The sequence below is a fragment of the Pseudochaenichthys georgianus genome, chromosome 21 (genome assembly GCF_902827115.2).
Source record: "Pseudochaenichthys georgianus chromosome 21, fPseGeo1.2, whole genome shotgun sequence".
NCBI lineage: Eukaryota > Metazoa > Chordata > Actinopteri > Perciformes > Channichthyidae > Pseudochaenichthys > Pseudochaenichthys georgianus.
The window spans coordinates 6,322,274-6,344,403 of NC_047523.1; the positions used below are offsets into that span (position 1 = coordinate 6,322,274).

Genomic DNA, 22,130 nt, shown 5'->3' on the forward strand with positions numbered 1-22,130 from the left:
AAAACATTAAAAAAAAAAAAATAATACTTTATTCTGAGTGTTCTTGCTTTTATCTTTGAAAGTCATCACATAACGGCATTGTAATACACGGTTCGGCTGCATTAAATATTACATACCTGCCCTAGATATGTATTTATAGAGCCCTGATCAGAAGACCTTTTGACAAACTGGAAGAGATGCCGCCAAAACTGAATACGTGACGTGGACCATAAATATATCAACAATTAAACAACATCTTCCATTTCTTTTCACACAATACGTCTCCTTGCAGTATCAACACTAATTCGGCTGACTTTTATATTTGATCCAATTAGTAGATAGTCTGTATTTACACCATAACGGTGCACAGCTGACAGAAAGGGACTTTTTTGTAGTTTTTAAAGATATTACTGATTTTCTGAACTACCTTTCCAACTCCTCATGCAGTTGACTGTTACAGGTCTATACAGGTTCATGGTACAATGCATAAGCTTCACATCGAGAGACTGAAACTGTATTTTCCTTTACCGTTCTGTTTTAAACTCACAATAAAGTGAATAGTCATATTATGTACGATATTATTATGTTTTATTAACTAGACCACTGGTCTAAACCGCACCTCCTAGTGGTTAAAGCACGTTATTGAATGTAGTTGTTGAATAAGTTATATTTATTTAGTTATTGATGAAAACATTTAAATATTAAGAGTAGCCTACATACAAAATAGGGGTCAATGATAGAAATATAGAATGGAAAATATCTAGAAGATACTGTAGTGATCTCTACAGTAAAACAGTTTAGTGCAGGACGTCCAAAGATATTAACAGGAGGATGTGCAAAACAGACAAACTGATAAGGCTGAATTTTACTCAGGTGTAACTAAAGTCTGATTTAAGGGTTGTTTATATTTCACATCATTAATCAGAATCTGCAAAGTAACACAAATAAATGTAGTAGAGTAAAAATACCAGGTTAACCTCTGAATTGTAGTGGAGTAGAACAAAGTAGTACATGCTGCTGTAACAAAAACATTTCCCAACTTGGGATCAATAAAGTATATCTTATCTTATCTTAAGATGATCGATGGCTACTGCCATATTTGCTAAATGTGCATCTGAACCTTGACAAGTGCATGTTTCAGGCTTATCAATTAACAACAGGAGGGGTCACAGACATAAGACCAGCTGTCATGTGGTATTAATGCTGCCCATTATGGACACAAGCAATTTTCACCCATGTATTAATTATATGTTTTAAATTTGATAACACCAATGTGTTTCGTGTCCCCTAAACCTCCAGGGATGTATACAGTTTAATACTGGCAACTTCTAATTGTGGGAAATACGAAAACGTCTTTTAAAACTACATTTCCCAGTAGAGACGTGCCATAGAACATGTTGCGAAACACACAATAGCCAGCAAGTGTAATTCTGGGGGGGAGGGCCGGGCTGGACCCGTCCAAGTCCAGTTTTGGATAGTCTGGCGTGGTTCCATTCCATTTCAAAAAGCTTTGACGCTCAGCGTAACCTTGTCGCACTGCCACTCCAATATCCAATCACAGAGCTTGAGGGCTAATCACGGGGTTTGTAAAGCAAGGCGGATGTTGTAGTCCCAAACGATAGCTGGAGATTCTGGGTAGTGTAGTGTCTTCGGAAACTCTGTAGTGTCTAAACTCCGAAAAAACTATTTGTTTCTCCGAATCGAAGGTTAAAAACACAAAAGCATTGTACACAATTTAAACCAATCAATATTGTGTAATTAACAAGGATAAACTGATGTTTTTTTAGTGGATGAGTAATGGAGATATCACTGCGTAATCATTTGACAGTGTGGGGAATACTTCCGGTTTTATTATGAAAACTTCGAGACCGGAAATACTGTTTTCACCCACGCTAACTTTACATGGAAGTTGCACCATATAGTACACGTTCTCCTGGCGAGACCTCAAATCATCTTCGTATATCTATCAAACTGTAGATCCTACACATCCACTGGACGTGGATTATAAAAGTACAATATACACTTCTCGCTAGAAATCTAATAAAAAAGCATTTTAATGGCCAAACTATTCCACAATTTAGGATTTTCCAGAGAGGGTTATTTATTTGTGAATAAACGACCCTCCGGAGCGTTTGCAATCGACAGGAGCATGTTGTTTCTTACACGACCACTAGAGGGGCTACACTTTAAAACGTGTCTCTGGGTCGTATTTAGCTGCTGAACAATCGACCCAGAGCTATTTAATAGAAGAGGTACGACACCGGAAGTCCAAAAACGGTTATCGTCACGTGGTTCATGTTGTCATTGTCACCATAGATATATATAAACACTAGATGACTCACCCGCGCTGCTGGCCAATTGAGACCGACGTTGCCACTTGGCCGCCATCTTGCTACAGGCAGTTCTCTCATTCATAACATTATGGTTTACTATTTAAATAACCATAGCTTGCTCAATTTTCAACCAATTTTCAAACGGTTTGGTTTTTTATAAACATCAAAGATGTAGTTATGATACTGCATACTACATACATTATAATCATGGACTTTCATATGAAAATAACATTAATCAGATAAAGCAATAGCTATACACACACACACACAAGGTATTTATATTAAATATTTGCCGGTGTATATATTTCCATTTATTTTATTATATTGTTAATATTTCAAATAAATTATAAAATTAAAATACATTTATATTTTATATATAAAAATCGGTCTCATGTTACCACTCTGTAAGCCAAGAGTTGTTAATTTAGCAATGCCTTAGCTTTAAGAACAGGGACACAACTAATGATAATAGCATATGTTGGTATATTATTTAGATATTCACACCTTTATCAGAAGAACCAAACCAACATAAAATGTGCTCACAGACAGGCCAGTTCTGTCTAATTTATCACAATTATTTTTGACATGAGATCTTCATATCATCCTAGTTTTGTATTTAGTTTCTAGATTTGTAAACAAATCCAGAACCTTTGAAATATGTTATTGAAAAAAGACCAAGAATAATCTGTACCATGTGTCCTTCTGTAGTCCATTTGTGGTTTGTCTTGTCTCACCCCGGCTGATATATCACAAAATCCACTGTTTAAATTGTTCCCTATATTGCCCCTATGCAATATAGGGAACAATTTAAAGATAAACTATCCTATGTGTCCTTGGGTGTTATGAAAGGCGGCCCCCCAAAATAAATGTATTATTATTATTAAGAAGAACACATGGCACACCAACAATCAATCACCGTCCAGCCTCAGCTTTGGTATTCTTTTACAACCATGTTATGGGTTTATTAGACTGAGCAAACATAAACATATGTGGGGAACATAGTGCTGCGTCTCCTGTCCGGTCAAATTCCTCACTCCTGAAGTGCTCACTGCAGAGCAGTGTCCTGTCACAGGAAACAAAACCGTCCCTTCTTTGGGCGAGTTCCCACTGCCTCCTCCTCCCTTTGGTTTTGGGAAACCTTAAAAACATGAGAAAGGTAGCCAGATATATAAATTATTGTCAACATGTTCCTCCCTTCTTTCCTTTAACATTAAGGGTAGGACAAAAATACACACCGAAATTATCATATTTTTGGTATGTATGCATGTATGTATAGCCTACTTTAAGAATAAGACAACCACACTAAGAGTAATAAAAAAGGTGTCCAATAGAAACATTAAATAATTGTGTAAAGAAATGGTAACAACATATTCTAAAGAGGCTGGGTCAACAACAATCTTGCAATACTATTATCTCACATAGCCCCACTGATCCTGTGTAGCAGGACTTGTAATGTACATACATCCACTAAGTAATTAACGATTATCCTAATTGTAGTCATAATATTGTCATATCTTACACGTGAAAGGTGATCCCACGGGTTCTTGTTTCCAGACTGCGGTGATTAGAGCATCCGTAGGCTGCACAAAAGTCCGGCATAGTCAGGTACTTCTGTAAACACAAAGCCAGCAAATTCCTGTATCATAATGCAAGATGTTTTTAACAAGCCAACCACTTGGAAGAAATCATGTGTAACTTAAGTTGTGTTGAAAGAAAGAGCAGTTCTGCCTCTCCCACTGGTGGAGTTGTGGGTCAACTTTGTAATACCAGGTCTCACTGACAGCCTCTTGTTATTAGCCAGCTAATAAATACAACCACATACACAAAGAAAAGCTGCAATTTCAACATGTCCAAGCATCCTGTATCATAGCCATGCTAATCATGTTTCTAATAAACCAAACCGTTTGTAAATCAGTCAAGATTTCAGTGAGTTAAGAGTATTTTTGTGCAGATCACTCACCTTACAACAGCTACCATAACGCGAATCAGAGTAACTGTTGACTGTAGCAAGATGGCGGCCGGTCAGCTACGCTGGAAAATCTCCCATGAGCCATCTAGTGTTTATATATATCTATGATTGCAATGACTACCCGATCCGTCACCCTACCCGATCGGTTCTGCGCATGTGCGAGATGGTCCGGAAGTCCGGACGGCAACCCAAGATGGACACTTGACACAGTGGCTTTTAGCAAAGCTCAAAAAGAAAAACCGAGAGAGATGAGTTATTGTTATTACAACGTGACTTCACTATTATTTAACAACTCTTTTTATTGGGTTCTTTTATTTGGGGTTAAGTACATTGTCAGAATAAGTGAGAAATAGATTTAACTTCTGTTAGACAGCTATCATACTGAATAAATATTTACTGTGAATGTATGCAAAAATGTATGGCATATGGCTGTCTAACAGAAGTTAAATTCATTCCTCACTTATTCTGACAATGTACTTAACCCCAAATAAAAGAACCCAATAAAAAGAGTTGTTAAATAATAGTGAAGTCACGTTGTAATAACAATAACTCATCTCTCTCTCGAGTTTTCTTTTTGAGCTTTGCTAAAAGCCACTGTGTCAAATGTCCATCTGGAGTTGCCGTCCGGAGTTGTCCAACATGGCGGACCCTCTCGCACATGCGCAGAACCGATCGGGCAGGGTGACGGATCGGGTAGTGACACATGTCGACGAGGGATCGTTCCCCGGAAGTTCATGGCGGGCAATGTGAATGCATTGATAACAGGAGATAGAACTACGATTTTTGGTAATTATTAGTGAATAAAGGTTTTGATTTGCAATATTTATACAACAAATCGATATGTGTATGTATTTACATCAATATGTTTTTAAAAATAAAATCGAATTTGCTAATATTAAGTGATAATATTAGGATTAGTGTGAACAACTAGTTTACATGTTACTAACAGTGCCTTGGTTAAAGAGCCTGTTGCTGTTTATTTATAGCTTTGAATTATTTCAAACCAATATTATCTTCTTAAACTTGTATGGTAGTCAGGAGCATCACTTTCTAATGTTTATTGATACATTTAGAGGGAGGGGATCTAAAGTAATGCTTTAAAATTCAGATTGGATTCATTTCTACCATTTTCTTAAATTCATGGTAGTTTCAGTAATCCCCTGGTAATTGAGGACACAAGTTATCTAAATGACTAATGTCGTCTTTATGGCTTTCAGAAAGGACAGGAGACCGACAGGATATGATGATGATGATCTTAAATGTGTTGCTTTAGGAACATCCATTGCAAATACATGGAATTCAATAAACATAGAAGAGCATATCATGCAGTTTGTCGGTGCCTTTTCCTCCGTGTTGTCCTGGTTTGCTGTGCTGCCTCCTAGTCGCCACCGTGGTTTGATGTGCTGCCTGGGGATGCTCAAATCGCTCAGAGAAAGGAGTACGAATGTACGGCTTCCCCACTGACACAGAGCGGAGGAAAAAATGGCTGGCTCAAGTCAGCAGGAGCAATTTCACGACCAACAGCAACAAAATATGTGATTTATATACAAACACTGCATTTGCACTTTTTCACAAAATGAAAACCACACCATTGGGAAAGCTTAATGTTTTGTTTAATACAAAAAAACAGGGAAAGGCTTGAAAAACACTGAGAGTTGAGACTCAGGGTGCAGGGTGAGGGTCTCAGTGCAGGTATTCAGGCTCCATTGAACCCCCCTCTGGTTCTTGTGCTGAGAGAGGGCGCAACAGACAGGAGAAAGGGTTATACACACCTATATAGCACACCTATTGCCTTGGGGAGATAACGTGTTTACTTATATAAAACAGTAGTATTAAACGTACCTTGTGTTTTCACTCTCACTTAAGTCCCTCTCCCTTTGCCATCAATCCAAAATCAGCTGGGCTGCTACATTATACAGACAGGTAATAATCAACAGAATCACAAGGACACAATATGGCTCTGCTAAAAACACTCACTCTTACACGCACCAAAGTTATATTTATCTAATATTTAACTCCCTCCACCCCCGCATACAATCCCGTTTAGAAGCCCCTCTTCTCTAATTCAACATGTTGGACGAAATGACAGAGAGAACGGAATTTACAATTAAAAGGCTGTTCAACGTGTGTTGCTAACTTGCTTCGGTATGCTAGCTTAATCTGTTATCTGTAAACGTTCCCTAAATCTACTAATTTAGGGATAATCCACTGACATCCTTTAATACACATGTTCATTTGAATCAGATGTACTGATAATATCCGCAATATACATCTTTAAACTTCTTCTTACCTTTAAAAGTCCGTCACGAACGGTGTATTATGCTGCAACTCCACAGCTCTGCCAGCCTTGGCGCTAACTTCCGGGGAACGATTGAGAGGCTCCACGATCCGCCATTGCTGTGGTCCATTGGAGTGAACGGAGATGTCGTAACTCTTCTATTAAATAGCTCTGAATCGACCTATATGGTCGTTTTTTGTAGGAGGACAGGCTGGAATGAACCCTGTACGGACACAGTGTTTGTTTGGTTCAGGTCATAGTATACATTGTTTATATGTATATACGAAGAGAAATGTGATGCATTCTTACAGCAGTTATAGACTTTGGTTTGGATTAAATCTGTGTTGAAGAGCAACTCTGAAATAACTGTGTAGTGCATAGTTAACGTCAGAATACTAATCTTACAATTACTGTTCTGTAGTTATTGTAGTCAAAACGGCGCTTTTGAGAGATTTTAAATCTCAGATCTGCTCAACTGAACCTGTTACACCGGTCTCAGTGGGTCACGCGTCTCAACCCTGCATTACAATAGGCAGGAACACTCTGCTGTCGCCCATCAGCTGTAGAGAGTTAACTAATTATAGGGGCGTGGCCCCACAGCTGTGAGAACTCAGCAATCAGGCAAGAGGAGACAAATCCTACTCTGATTGAGCTAAGTATCGCTGGCGTTTTCTTTTCTTTGTTTTTTTAGCCCCTCATGCTATAATCATGTGTATTTTCTCCGTTCATGTGTCTTCTCGCAATTATCACTGGCCCCGTGTATCTCCCAATCGATATAACCGCCCTGCTCTCGTCTATCCCACGTGCTCCACTGAGATCAACATCTAGTTTCAGGCGGCCTGTGGAACTGCCAGTCAGCTGTTCCTAAGGCTGACTTCATCTCTGGCTCCGCCTCCCTGCAGACTCTGGATTTCCTTGCTCTCACTGAGACCTGGATTACTCCATCCAACACATCCACCCCAACAGCTCTCTCCACAGCATATTCCTTCTCCCATACACCCAGACCCACTGGCAGAGGAGGTGGCACTGGTCTCCTGCTCTCTCCCAAATGGAGCTTTTCCCTCTTCAAGCTACCTAACTTCACTCCTTCCACCTTTGAATTCCATGCCGTCACAGTAACCCGTCCTATACAATTAACCATTGTGGTTCTCTACCGTCCACCAGGCGCCTTGGGGGACTTCTTGGAGGAATTAGATCATCTCCTCTCACACATCCCTGAAACTGGTCCTCCCGCTGTACTTCTCGGAGACTTTAACCTCCAGACAGGGAAGATAGACGAACTAACATCTCTGTTAACCGCCTTTGCTTTCTCACTGTCTCCTTCCCCACCAACTCATACAGCTGGCAATGTCCTTGATCTCATATTCTCAAGTAACTGCGCTACTTCTAACCTCTCGGTAAACCAGCTCCACACATCCGATCACTTCTTCATTTCATTTTCTCTACCCCTTTCCAAACAAACTAATCTCTTCTCATCCTGCACTTGTCCGCCGTAACCTTTGTTCCCTCTCCCCCTCTACCTTTGCCTCATCGGTGCTCTCAGCCCTCCCTTCCTCTGACTCGTTCCAACTCCTGCCTCCAAACTCTGCTGCAGAAACTCTCCTCTCTACTCTCTCATCCTCTCTGGACTCTCTCTGTCCTCTCACATCCCGGCAGGCTCGTCAGTCCCCTCCTGCTCCCTGGCTAAATGACGCACTGCGTGCTAACAGAACCATCCTTCGGGCAGCAGAGCGGAAACAGTGGAAATCCAAACACCATGACGACCTCCTAACCTATCAGGCTCTCCTCTCCTCTTTCTCTGCTTCGATCTCCCAGGCAAAAAGCACTTTCTTTCAAGATAAGATCCAATCCCAAAAAACTATTTTCAATCTTTTCCACCCTCTTGGACCCTCCCAAAGCCCCTTCCCCCTCCTCCCTTCTGTCAAGCGACTTTGTTAACCACTTTGAAAAAAAGGTTGATATTCGCTCTTTTTCTGACTCACCGCTGGGTCACCAGACCCACCTTTCACCCACACTAACCTCCTTGTCCCCTCTCTCTCCAAGTGAGGTTCTTACCCTCATTACCTCTGCCGGGTAGGCAGAGGTAATGAGGGACAGGTACCACCTGTCCTCTGGACCCTATCCCTTCAAAGCTCCTTCAGACTATCGCTCCTGATATTCTACCGTTTCTCACCATTCATTTCATCAACACTTCTCTAACTTCTGGTCACTTTCCAAACAGTCTCAATTAGGCTCTTGCCTCCTAGAGTAAACCCTCTCCTAAATAAACCCACTCTCAACCCGTCTGATGTAATAAACTACAGGCCTGTCTCTCTCCTCTCGTTCCTGTCTAAAACACTTGAACGCGCTGTCTTTAAACAACTCTCCTGTTATCTCTATCAGAACAACCTTCTGGATCCGCACCAGTCTGGTTTCAAGGCAGGTCACTCCACAGAAACAGCCCTCCTTGCTGTCACTGAGGAACTGCACACTGCTAAAGCAGCCTCCCTCTCCTCTGTCCTCATCCTGTTGGACCTGTCTGCTGCATTCGACACGGTGAATCATCAGATCCTCCTTCGCACTCTCCAAGAACTTGGAGTTTCAGGCTCTGCACTTTCCCTCATCACCTCATACCTCAAAGACCGTACCTACAGGGTAACTTGGAGAGGGTCAGAGTCCGACCCTTGTCAATTAACTACAGGGGTCCCTCAGGGCTCTGTTCTTGGTCCCCTCCTCTTCTCCCTGTACACAAACTCGCTCGGATCTGTCATTAGCCTGCATGGTTTTTCATACCGCTGACGACACCCAATTAATTCTGTCCTTTCCCCGCTCAGAGACCCAGGTCGTCGCACGCATCTCTGCTTGTCTAGCTGACATCTCTCAGTGGATGTCTGCTCATCACCTCAAGCTCAACCTTGACAAGACTGAACTGCTTTTCCTTCCTGGAAAAGATTGTCCCACTCTTGACCTGACAATCAACATCGGCACCTCTGTTGTTTCCCCGACTCAGACTGCAAGGAATTTGGGTGTGACCTAGATAACAACCTGTCCTTCACTGCAAACATAGCTGCTACAACCCGCTGCTGCAGATACACGCTTTACAACATCAGGAGGATACGTCCCCAGCTGACCCAGAAAGCGACACAGGTTCTGGTCCAGGCTCTCGTCATCTCACGCCTAGACTACTGCAACTCCCTCCTGGCTGGTCGACCTGCATGTGCCATCCGACCTCTGCAGCTCATCCAGAATGCAGCGGCTCGTCTGGTCTTCAACCTTCCAAAATGTTCCCACACCACGCCGTGTTCTGATGTTCTCACTTCACTGGCTTCCGGTAACTGCTAGAATCCACTTCAAGACAATGGTACTTGCGTACCATGCTGCGAATGAATCTGGCCCTTCCTACATCCAGGACATGGTTAAACTGTACATCCCACCGCGTGCACTCCGCTCTGCATCAACCAAACGACTCGCTGCACCCTCGCTGCGAAGGGGACCCAAGTTCCCATCAGCAAAAACACGTGGGTTTGCTATCCTGGCTCCAAAATGGTGGAATGAGCTCCCCATTGAAATCAGGACAGCAGATAGCTTACACACCTTCCGGCGCAGACTGAAAACTCATCTCTTTCAACTCCACTTCGAGCGATAGAACTGCTAACAGAGCACTTATATACTAATAAAGGACTGGCTTATCTAAAGCCAGTTGAGTGGCACTTGAAATGTTTGGCTCTATGAAACCTGATGTACTTATATGATTCTGTTTTCTTCAAGGTTGTGTCTTCCTGGTCGAATGTACTTATTGTAAGGGCCCATCCACACAGCGGCGTGCGTTGACGCTTGCCGGCGGGTCTGAAATTCGACCAACAACCAATCACATGAATCTCCCGCCCCTGACACACAAGCAGCGGTTTGATTGGCTAGAGCTTGTACTGGCATATGATTCGATTGGCTGACGCTTCTACCGAGGCTTCAAAAGTTGAACATTGCTCAACTTTTGCAGTGAGCCACGCCAGCAAAGCTCCGCGTCGCTTCCCGCAATGCAGTTCGGTGAAAGTGACGTCACCCCATTCAAAGTGAATGGTGAAGCTTTCAACGCACGCCGCTGTGTGGACGGGCCGTAAGTCACTTTGGATAAAAGCGTCAGCTAAATGCAATGTAATGTAAGCTATGACAACAAATAAAATAGAAACCCAACCTGGCTTTATCACAGATGCAGCAAAAATGAAACAATCTTACATCTTTACATTTATTTTTTGCTTAAAAAGTCTCTCTGAATAGATACATAGTGCTTCTATTGCAAGTGATGCCGCTGAAAAAATACATTTGGAGTACAATCTGTCACTGACCTCAGAGGAGGTGAAGCTTCATAAAAACAATCTGAGAAGAGACGCAGCCGAGACCAAACGGGCACTAACGCCTGTGGGCCTCCATACAATCAGAGACATGTCAACATTTATATCATCATTTCTACATAGCTCACAAAACTAGTACAGTCGCAGTATTATCCAAGGTCCAGGTAGAGTATAGTATATCCATAACTAAACCAATAAACTTTAAAACAATCTATATCCAAATGCTGTTAGTATTGAATACAGATATCCAGATACTGTATTGTTTGTTTGAACCGTAATGATAAACCGCTCACACATACATACATAATACCAGAGGTGGGACCAAGTCATTGTTTTGCAAATCCGAGTCAAGTCTTTGCGCTCAAGTCCGAGTCAAGTCTCAAGTCAGGATGGGCAAGTTCAAGTCAAGTCCAAGTCCTAAACTTTGACAAAACGAGTCATAAACAAGTCATTGTGCTTTTCACCAAATGTAATGACATTGATCAACAGAATAATACTTAATCAAACTGCTCTTTATTAGTCACATTAATAATTTAATAATCCATTTTCTCTCTGCTTGTAAAGTAACGTGTTTTTTTCTAATTTAAGAGGGATCGGTAAGGTAAGGCTACCGTGACGGTTTGATTCAGAAGGAGTTTAATGTATAACATCCCTGATGTTGAGGTAACCAGAATGTGTATTTCCACTGTGTACAACATGTTGTAAGGGACCCACAATCTATCTTTATGCAAGGGATAATGTGCAGCGAGCGGGCTCTATGGGGAAAAGAACACCTGCATCTAGATCCCTCTGCAGGTGGTACTTTAACTATATTTTGATGCCAATACTTTTACTTGAGTAACATTTTGAATGCAGGACTTTTTATTGTAACCGAGTATCCCTACACTCTGGTACTTTTACTCGGGTACAAGATCTGAACTTCTCCCACCTGACAATAAATCCTGAGTGGTTACCAAAAAAAAAGTAACCAAAAAAGTTTAATTTAATTTTACAAATCCTGCACTCAGCTTTGCTTTTTCCAATATCATTGAAAAGCAGCCAGACGCTGCTTATTTTTCGGTTTTCGCTAATTTCCGAAGCGCTTGCATTTAAATCCGTCTCCCCGTCGCTCTGTGCAGCTGGCCTATACCACTACACCTGCTGTGCCCCCCACCCTTCTTTCACATAATGGTATGATCCTAGTGTGTCCTCGCATATGATTGGCCGCATGCTAAATAAAGTCCCGCCCCTGCCTGCAAGGATTCTCAGCAAGAGTAGGAGCGGCTGGAGATTCCAATGGGAGTCTTCTCTTCTAGCGGCAGCTCGCGATCGGCGTGTTGGAGACCTCGGAATTAAAGTATCAAGTCACCTCAAGTCAGAAGGCTCAAGTCCAAGTCAAGTCCCGAGTCATTGGTGTTCAAGTCGAGTCGCAAGTGTTTTGTGATTTTGTCAAGTCGAGTCTCAAGTCATCAAATTGGTGACTCGAGTCCAAGTCATGTGACTCGAGTCCACACCTCTGCATAATACACACTGCATTTGTAAGGGATGGATATGAAGCAGATGTGTACGGAAAGCAAATGCACACCAGACGGGACAACAGCAAGAACCAACTCATCACACGTTTAAAAAATATGGTCACAAATGTACAAGCTGTGGAGGTGCAGACTACAGCAGGCTGTCCAGGCTCTGCTCGGCGCTCTGCTTCTCGTCGGCCCCAGCAGGCGGGCTGTCTTTGTCGCAGTAGCTCTGCAGGATGGCGACCACATCGTGGTGGCCGAAGAGCACGGCTCCCTCCAGCGGCGTGTTCCCCCACCTGAGTAGAGACACATTAGTGGATCCAAAACACAACCATGTTCACACACACACACTTCATTTGTCATTGGCAGTGGTGTAATCTAGTGAAGTACATTTACTCAAGTATTGTACTTCAGAAAATGTTGGGCTACTATTACCGACATACTATAATATGTGTTTTTTCTGATAATTTCGTCATACCATAGAGTGGTGCAGTGACGAGTCTTAAAACCCGAAAGTGAGTTAGCATTTTACCACTACCGGTTCCCTCGTCTCAGAGCCAATGGGATTTCTCCATAGGATTTTGGAAAATAGCTGGAAATAAGGTCTGTGGTAGACAGACATTTAAGAGACGGGTCAGGTTTTGTTCTATGTATGACATTAAATACATCAGCAGTGACCCCACTGGAGATTCTTGAAGAGTTTACGTGTCTGAAAAACGATGGTTGTTAACAAGTGGCTGAATAGGACTACAGAAGTTGTAGGTCATTACGCCGAACACGCTAAGTTTGTTTGCCCCTGTTCTGCTTGAAAGCAAGTCCCTGCCTCCTGCAAACTCTTAAAACAAATGCTTCAACTTGTACAATTTTGAATCTGTATTTTTGAATATCGATCTTAAGTTGGCGTGACGTTGAAGTTGTGCGACCCTGCTGTAGTTCGTTTATAGCATAACGTTAGCATTTTGCTTCTGGCGATTAGATTTATGATTTGAAAATTATAAAAGTAGGGTAGACATGTGGAGATTATCCGGCTGAACAAAACGTGCCAGACCTTATTTCGAGCTATTTTCCAAAATCCTATGGAGAAATCCCATAGCTTTTTTGTCATGCGCAGCTTACTTCCGGGTAAATACGTCTCTATACCATTTCATTTTTATAAATACTATACTATGTCTTTTCTTCTGAAATGTCGACATACTATTTTGCATACACTGCCCGTCCAAAAACAAGTTGCACACTATAATATTTGGTTGGACCGCCTTTAGCTTTGAGTACGGCACTCAGTCGCCGTGGCATCATTTCGATAAGCTTATATGTCACAAAATGTATTTCTGTCCAGAGTTGCATTAATTTCCCACCATGATCTTTATAGACGATGGGAGAGTCGCACCGCTGCGCTAAGTTTTCTCCAAAACATCCCAAAGACTCTCAATGGGGCTGAGGTCTGGACTCTGGAGGCCGATCCATGTGTAAAGGGTGTTTCCTGCTTCCTGAACCACTCAACACAATGTGAGCCCCATGAATCCTGGCATTGTCATCTTGGAATATGTCCGTGCCATCAGGGAAGAAACACTCCATTGATGGAAAGACCTGGTCGTTCAGTATATTCAGGAGGTCAGCTGACTTCATTCTTTGGGAACGTAGCTGAACCTAGACCTGACTAACTGCAGCACCCCTAGGCACAAGGCATGATGGGTACATTACTTCTCTTCTGACCCTGGTGTGCCCATCACTCTGGAACAGGGTCAATATGGATTCATTGATTTGGTTTTAATAATGCGTTGGACAGTTCTTAAATCAGATCTTAGTAGTTTCAGCAATATCCTTAGTTATTTTCTTTGCTTGATGCAGGCCAATCATTTTACCCTTCTGAAACTGATGAACATCCTTTCCCCCGATCACAGGACATGTCTTTTGACATGTTTAAGAAATGAGAAGCGACTCATCACATCAGCTGGGGTTACACAACATGTTCCAGCTGAAACATATTCATCACTGCAGTGATTATCCAACGGAAGGTTCTTAGAGATTGGGGGTCAGCACTCACCTGTCTCTGGAGACGGGGTTCACCTTGCAGGCCTCCAGGAGGAAGCGCACCACCTCTGTGTGTCCTGAAGCACAGCAGAAGACAGAATATGAAATACTACATATTATATAACCTCTCTGAAAGTAATGATGAGGACAGCCAAGTGTTACAGTATACGCGATGACTGAACATTACTTTTCTGTCGTGTTGAAACAGCTAAGGTCCTTTCACCAAAACTGACACCACAAGACACTGCATTGTCCAAGAATAACATATAAATGTATGCAGTAGCAATTACATTTCTCATATTTGGATACAATGCCATGGCCTGATGATTTCTGATAATCAGTTCCCTGAATCGGATTTGAACAGTTTCCTCCCCTATGTTTTCACATAATAATAAGTACCAACAAAAAGGTGTTGGGTTTTGTCAGGATTGTTTATTTTTGTACTATTATTGTTGTAATACTAATATTGGCCACAAGAGGCTGAACTGCACCACTGCCCCGCATTATACAAAGAACCTTAAAGACATGTCAGTCATTTTACCACATGTTGCCAAAACACCACACCTATTTTGTGCATGGAGACATTAAAACTAACCTGTATCCGATAGTGGTGCGGTCATTGTGGCTTAATCTAGTCTCACACTAACAAAATATGCTGAATAATGACACCTGCTAAATCTTTTTCCACATTTCAAAATGATCCTAGAAAAACACTCTTTCTTTTACCTTGCAAGGTCTTAGACCTGTCCTGAAGTTATATACGAAAGGGGGGAAACTATTTAGATTTGTTCTCACTTGCCCACAGACTAAAACTAAAGAAAATATGTTGACATACTGTTGTCAGTGTCAGATGTTAATGCACGCTGTACATCGGTGTTTGTGAAAATGTTGACTCTCCGTACCTTCAGCTGCTGCCACATGCAGGGCCGTCCTCGAGTCGTAGTCTCTCTGCTCCATGTCTACAGACGACAGCGCAAACCTACACACAAAAGTTCTATTATTTACCCTGTAAGGACATTTAAAGAGGCCATATTATACTTTTGGGGTCTTCTCTTTCGTATAGTGTGTTATAGGTTTCTGTGCATGTAAATGGTCTGCAAAGGCTAAGATCCCTGTGTTCCCTCCAGAGGGAGTTTCTCCCCTACACCCCCCCCCCCCCCCTGCGTGAAACGTCTCCATTGGACTCCTTTGTTTACATCTGTAACATAGTGACATCACTATGTAACACTTCCATTGGCTAGCGCTCCGACACATTGAACGCGACTAAGGTTAAGGGGCGGGACATCTCTAAGCGGTTGACCACAACAGAGCCAGCCAGCTAACCAATCAGAGCAGACTGGGCTCTGGTTTCAGACCGAGGGTGAAAAGAGGTGCTGCAGCACAGGCAGTATGAGAAAAATAAAGAGCTACATACTACATACTGATATACACCTGAACATCAGCAGAATATGGCCCTTTAAGTCAAATATCTGAGTAATTCTTCCAGGTAGTAGAGGCAAGATGTCCTCTCTGGGAGGATTATCTCCATCTTTCTTTCTTTGTGAGCATTACGAAAACATCTATAGAAATAGTTTGGAATGGACTCCACTAGGCTATTAAGGGGAAGTGAGTAAATGTAAAGAGAGGGAGCTGTTCACCTCCTCATGGCAGCGACGTCCCCGGTGTAGGCAGCAAACAGCAGGTTGATGACAGACTTCACCTGCAGAGACACAGAGGACGATTACAGGGACGTCAGACAGTCACTGATGGAAACACTACACACTATACTTCTGTTTTCATGTGACTAATGTTAAACATCTAATTTCTTAGCAGCATTGAGGGGAATTCAGTTTCAGTGTGATTTATTCTCGTACTAAACTTTAAGGAGGCTATTTTTATTATTATCAACAAATCTCATGAAAAAATATATATTTCAGAAATGTCAGAGTCTCTGACCATACCCTTTTTTAGAACTACATTCGGTACTCATGAGTATTTTCATTAGCCAGTTGGAGAATGTGATTTAGTTATGTCATCTAATGCAACATTTGGCTCATTTATTACAGTATTTACACACACAATACTCGCAAGCAGAATCAATGAGTTTGTTGGTGTTTTTAAAGGGATTTGTTGATGCTGATCAAAATTGAAGCTTTTATGAAAGAGAATTCCCCTCAGCTGACTACCCTTGCAAACAAAGCTACAACTACTTCATTATTAGAAAACACACACACACACAGTTACAGCTCTGCACAACATCCCTGCATCATGAAGACTTACCATATAACAGGAAACATTTCCTACAAGCAACACTTGAGTTGAAAACATGAGGAAACATACATGTGAGTATTGATACATTATTAGAGTGTAATATTATGGTTTAATATGAAAGGAAATGAGAATTAACTTAATAATTGATATTATAAAGAGTTTTTATGATCAGATGTGAACCCCACGGTGACACACTTTGAAATGAAGTAGTGTGTTCTGCACCGATGGTACACACAGGTACACACTTCACAAGAAGCACCACAACACTTTATAACAGTGTCATCTTAAGGTCATTTCTTTTAATCAATTTTTTTTTTTTTTTTTACATACTCACGTGTAATGTTACATGTGATCATAATAATACATTTTATTTCTATAGCGCTTTTCTTGAATCCAAAGACACTTTACATTTGGGAGGGAGGGTGCCAAAAAGAAACAAAAAAACAAAACAGAAAGGCAGTCAGGAGGAAGTTGGTTGAGAGGGGGGGGGGGCTTATGGATACAGAGTTGAAGAGGTGGGGTGAGGAGTCTGGCGGCTGCGTTCTGGACACGCTGGAGTCTATTGAGGGATGTAGTGCTGATGCCGTAGAGGAGTGAGTTGCAATAGTCAAGGCAGGAGGAGATGAAGGCGTGAATGAGTCGCTCAGCTGCAGGGCGGGTGAGAGAGGGACGGAGTTTGGCAATATTGCGGAGGTGGAAAAATGAGGTTTTTACAACTTGACGGATGTGGGGCTCGAGGGAGAGGGTGGGGTCAAATATAACGCCAGGTTGCGTGCCTGGGTGGAGGGGGAAACAGGGGTGCCATCAATGGTGACTGTCAGGTTGGGGGTTTTGCTGAGGGTGGATTCGGAGCCGATGAGGAGGAGTACAGTTGTATTGCTGTTGAGTTTGAGGAAGTTGTGTTGCATCCAGGATTGTATTGCAGTCACACAGGATTCGATGTGGGTGAGGGGGGGGTTGTTGGGGGATTTGGTGCTCAGGTAAATCTGGGTGTCGTCGGCATAGCAGTGAAAGTCCAGGTTGTATTGGCGGAGAATCTGACCAAGGGGGAGGATGTAGATGATGAAGAGGAGGGGGCCGAGTACTGAACCTTGGGGAACACCTTGGGTGACTGAAGCTGTAGCAGAGGAGTGGTTGTTGAGGGAGATGAAGTGGGATCTGTCGGAGAGGTAGGACTGGAGCCACCTGAGTGCAGTACCTTCGATACCGATGTCCTGGAGTCGGGTAAGCAGGATGGTGTGGCTCACGGTATCGAAGGCTGCACTCAGGTCGAGGAAGATGAGGATGTTGAGGGAACCGGTGTCAGCAGAGGTGAGGAGGTCATTGAGGACTTTGATGAGGGCCGTTTCTGTGCTGTGGTGGGGACGAAAAGCAGACTGAAGGGGTTCAAAAAGCTGGTTGGTTTGGAGATGGCGGTGGAGTTGTTTGGAGATAATGCGTTCTATTGTTTTGAGAGAGAAAGGGGAGGTTGGAGATGGGACGGTAGTTACTGAGGGAGGAGGGATCCAGACCGGGTTTCTTGAGGATGGGAGTGACAGCAGCAGTTTTCAAGGCAGAGGGAACGGTTCCTTGGGACAGAGAGGAGTTGAAAAGGTTGACAAGGTAGGGGCAGAGGACGGGGAGACAGGACTTCAGTAGAGGGGTGGGTAGAGGGTCAAGGGAGCAGGTTGTGGGTTTGGAGGAGCTGATCAGTTTGAGTATTTCAGGGGGGGTAACCAGAGTGAACTGGGAGAGGCGGCCGTGGGGAGGAGGCTCGGGAGGTCCAGGGAGAAATTGTGGCGGTGGATGTTGGGGGAGATGTATGTGTGTCAGATGCAGCGGATAGGGAGAGATTAATGACAGTGATTTTGTCAGAGAAAAACTGGAGGAATTAACTGCATAAAGTGGAAGTGGAGGAAGGAAGGGTGTCAGCACGGGGTTTGAGGAGCTTGTTGACGGTGGAGAAGAGGGTCCTGGGGTTATGAGAGGGGTCGGTAAAGATGGTGGAGAGGTAAGCAGTTTTTGCGGCAGTGAGGGCGTCTCTGTAGGTAGTGAGATGGAGTTTGTAGGATTCATGGTGAACTGTGAGGGATGATTTCTTGGTTAAGCGTTCAAGCTGGCGGCCGGTTTGCTTCAGCTTACGGAGTGCAGGGGTGAATCAGGGTGAGGAGATTTTAAAAGTGAATTTTTTCCTTTTGAGGGGGGCCAGGCTGTTGAGGGAGGCGAGTAGGGTTAAGTTATCTTATGTGCTTATTGCGTTTGTCTTAAAACTGAAATGTATTATGGAAGAAATTCATAAATGAATTTTTACTTTGAAGCAACAAGGACCACTTGATGTACTTTGTAATTATATTATAATTAATTAAAAAAACTGATGATTCCAATGCATTATAACCATGAGTGTATTGCATTATGATGATTATAAAGTATTATGATACTTGAATCATACGAGTCATTATACAATGTTTTATGGTTGTTATAAAGCATAATGAACATGAGTGCCAGTAACCGTAATGATAGAGGGCTCTTAACAAATTATAATGCATTATAGGTATATTTATGATGCATTATAGACATGTCATAAAAAGGGCCTGTTTTTTTATTTGGTTGCAGCTTTACATCATGTTTAAACTCTTCATTTTTACCAACTGTTTACAGTTATAACAACATACTATATATTAAAAGTATCTAAACTGACATATTTCATTGTTTGGTCATCTAGGTGCTCTGTGAACTCTATCAGGAGTTTTGGCTGACTTAGTCAGAATTCTTGCACTCCATGTGTCTTTATGTATTAGGTGGTCTTTTATTTATTTTTTTAAACTGTCCGTAGAATCAATATGTGCACGGTATAGCCACGTTGCATATAATCATTCCTGAGACATGTTTTTTTTTTCACAACTACAGTGACTGAGCAGAGTCAAAACTATTGATCCCCTTAAAACATTTAAAAGTATTGCAATTACTTAAGGTTTTACATGTCATACATAGTTTGTGACACGCATCTGTAAAAACAAAATGTACCAAGCAAAAGTGAGTTAGCAGAAACTTAGAAACATGTTGTGTCTGCAGAATGGAACAGAGACGAGTGGATGGTCATGTAAAACCACTGGACAGGAAACAGCTGGTTAGCACCAGCTGGTACGGTGCTTACATGTTCTATAGACTAGCTTAATGTAAGGCAGGAAAAAAGCCTGTTTCTAAGTGGCACACAGCTGCCTTTGATTTGGTCGTTTTTTCTGGTAACACTGATCACAAAATAAACCCCTGCTGATGCTATGATTCAGTTTGTTTGTAACTACAAGTGTCCAACTACAGACAGCGACAATGTTTGCTGATGTTCAAGATCAGTAACGGCACACAGAAATTATATTTAATAATGTTTTATTATTAGATTGTATACAAGGGACACCAAGTCTTGAAAAGCCCATGTTCCCCGTCATGTCTGCTGGTTGATCTCACTGAAAGAAACCGTGAAGGGAGTTCATGGGTGTTTCTCAATGTCGAGGAAGGATGCTCCAGAGCCACTATTTCAAGCATACTACGTCATTGAGTGCCGCTGAAGGACTGTTCCAATGTCCAGCATACTTGGAATTCTACCGAGGCCGGCGTACTTCGTAGTGAGAAAGTTCGAGGCTGCACATGTGTAGACTCTGCGGTCTTAAAATCCCCACAATGCTTTGCACACTGACCAATTTCCAAATCTATGGCGGAAATCGCGCTCCATTTAAGGCGAGGCCTCGCATATGGCGCACATCTGTTAGCCTGTTCCACAATTCTTCGTTTTCCGAGGCTAGGAGGGATTCTTGCCTCGCTTCTGAAGCAAGTGACTCGGAAGACATGTGCTACCAAGCAAGCGTCCTCGACATTGAGAAACACCCCATGTCTCTTCCTCAGCAGACAGGACAGTTCATGGAGTTTATGGAGACTTTACACAAACAATTACAACCATGTGGACTGTGAAAAGAAATCAAAACAGAACATGTTTGACAAAATGAGCTTGGAACTGTGCGGCCTCTTCCACTTCTACTTTTCAGGAAATTACTAAAACCCATAGAACAACTTTCACATTTTCTAAATTCCTATTTCTTAGAATATTTTTCAGGAATTTGTCTTTGGCATAGGATCCACTTTTGTTAATTGTTAATCCTCTAATATTTATATTTAAATATTTATAAATATGCAGTTTTACAAATATTTAGATATAAATATTAGAGGATTAACTATTCCAAAGTCACCAAATTGCAATGGTAGTTTATAAATTATGCAATTTCCATGTCACAAGTAAAAATGTATGTCTCTGACACAAGTCAACATAAATAAAGACATGTGGAAGGTAATCAAATGAACTTAAACCGCAATGATTACAGGGTATTGACAACACATTCATCAAATCATACAAAATATGCATGCAAGAGGGAGAGTGAAAAGTGAGAGAAAAAAAGAAACATTAAATACATGTCGTGAACCATAACAATCTGAGGATTTCAATGGAAATACTGGAAACCGCATTCAAAAGCCTTCTGTCATGAGTTTGATTGTACAGAGGAATAATCACAGTTTGAGGAGTGAGACATTCAAAACGTCAAGTAATAAGATTGGTTGCAAAGCAGCATCAGGCTGCTCTACGCTTCTGATTTAGAGGGCAGATAATCAGCCGTGATTGGATCAAATATGGTTCAATTAGTCCGTGTGTTTTAGATGTTGTGATAATGACTTTGTACTGCAGCAGCAAAACCAGGGAACCTACACGACTGATGGTCTTAAAATCACAGAAAGAAGGTCAGGACACAAAGAAAACAAAGGTTACAACTTCTCCCGAGGCGAGTGAGAGTGAACAAAGAGCTACTCTTGGACCCGTTCTCAAATACTCATCTCTATGACCTATTCATGATCAGATAACTGATCCACAACGAAGCAGGCTATATATAATGATGAAAATGAAGAAGACTGCCTTTGGAAACACTCAGCTTGTGCAGCATTTGATCACATAATATGGAATGTCTACATTTTAAAGTGCCATTCTTAATCCACCTGTGGATAAGAGAAAAAACTGGGTGATCACACAGCCAGTTTTTTTAATTAATTAAACGACAAGGCAAAGTCTGCACGCGCCCTTCTTCTATGTCCATTTATAGTTTGTTGGAACTATTTTTGTACCGTCAAACATTTCTTCAAAATGCTGGAAACAACTGGATTATGCCATTATGTGACATATGCACAACTTTCATGCAAGCTCATTGTCCTCTTAATTTAATCAAGTACATACATGCACTATTTCCTGAAGATTCTTGTGCATGTGTACATAAAAAAAAACAGCTACTAGATAAGGAATCGATGAGTTGAGAGATTTAGTCCACTGCAAAAACAGACCCAACTTAAGTGCTGTAGAAAACAGTCTTAAACAGACCAACATCTCCCCTTACTGTATGTTACTGATGACAGAATGCTTTGTATCATGAGCAAATCAGAAACAAGACAGAAGTC

At 42.0% G+C, this 22,130-nt stretch overlaps 1 protein-coding gene and 2 long non-coding RNA genes across 3 annotated transcripts in view; all 3 read right to left on the minus strand.

Moving 5' to 3' along the window:
• Window positions 1-3,242: 3,242 nt before the first annotated feature.
• Window positions 3,243-4,438, minus strand: LOC139435951 (uncharacterized). Its single transcript, XR_011645157.1, has 3 exons — window positions 4,273-4,438; window positions 3,832-3,923; window positions 3,243-3,450 (listed from the first exon to the last, which is right to left on the minus strand). It is a non-coding gene; the product is annotated as an uncharacterized lncRNA (long non-coding RNA).
• Window positions 4,439-5,944: 1,506 nt separating this feature from the next.
• On the minus strand, window positions 5,945-6,678 carry LOC139435982 (uncharacterized). The gene is made up of 3 exons (XR_011645190.1): window positions 6,572-6,678; window positions 6,124-6,184; window positions 5,945-6,011 (listed from the first exon to the last, which is right to left on the minus strand). It is a non-coding gene; the product is annotated as an uncharacterized lncRNA (long non-coding RNA).
• A 4,035-nt stretch (window positions 6,679-10,713) lies between these two features.
• The window catches only part of LOC117466575 (glutaminase kidney isoform, mitochondrial-like), a 51,637-nt gene continuing 40,220 nt past the window's right edge, over window positions 10,714-22,130 (minus strand). The window contains exons 15-18 of the mRNA XM_034109904.2: window positions 16,052-16,113; window positions 15,317-15,393; window positions 14,428-14,491; window positions 10,714-12,679 (exon numbers count right to left, since the gene is read on the minus strand). Coding sequence (XP_033965795.1) covers window positions 12,532-12,679; window positions 14,428-14,491; window positions 15,317-15,393; window positions 16,052-16,113 — 351 coding nt within the window. The 3' untranslated portion in view covers window positions 10,714-12,531. The remainder of the gene's footprint in view (window positions 12,680-14,427; window positions 14,492-15,316; window positions 15,394-16,051; window positions 16,114-22,130) is intronic.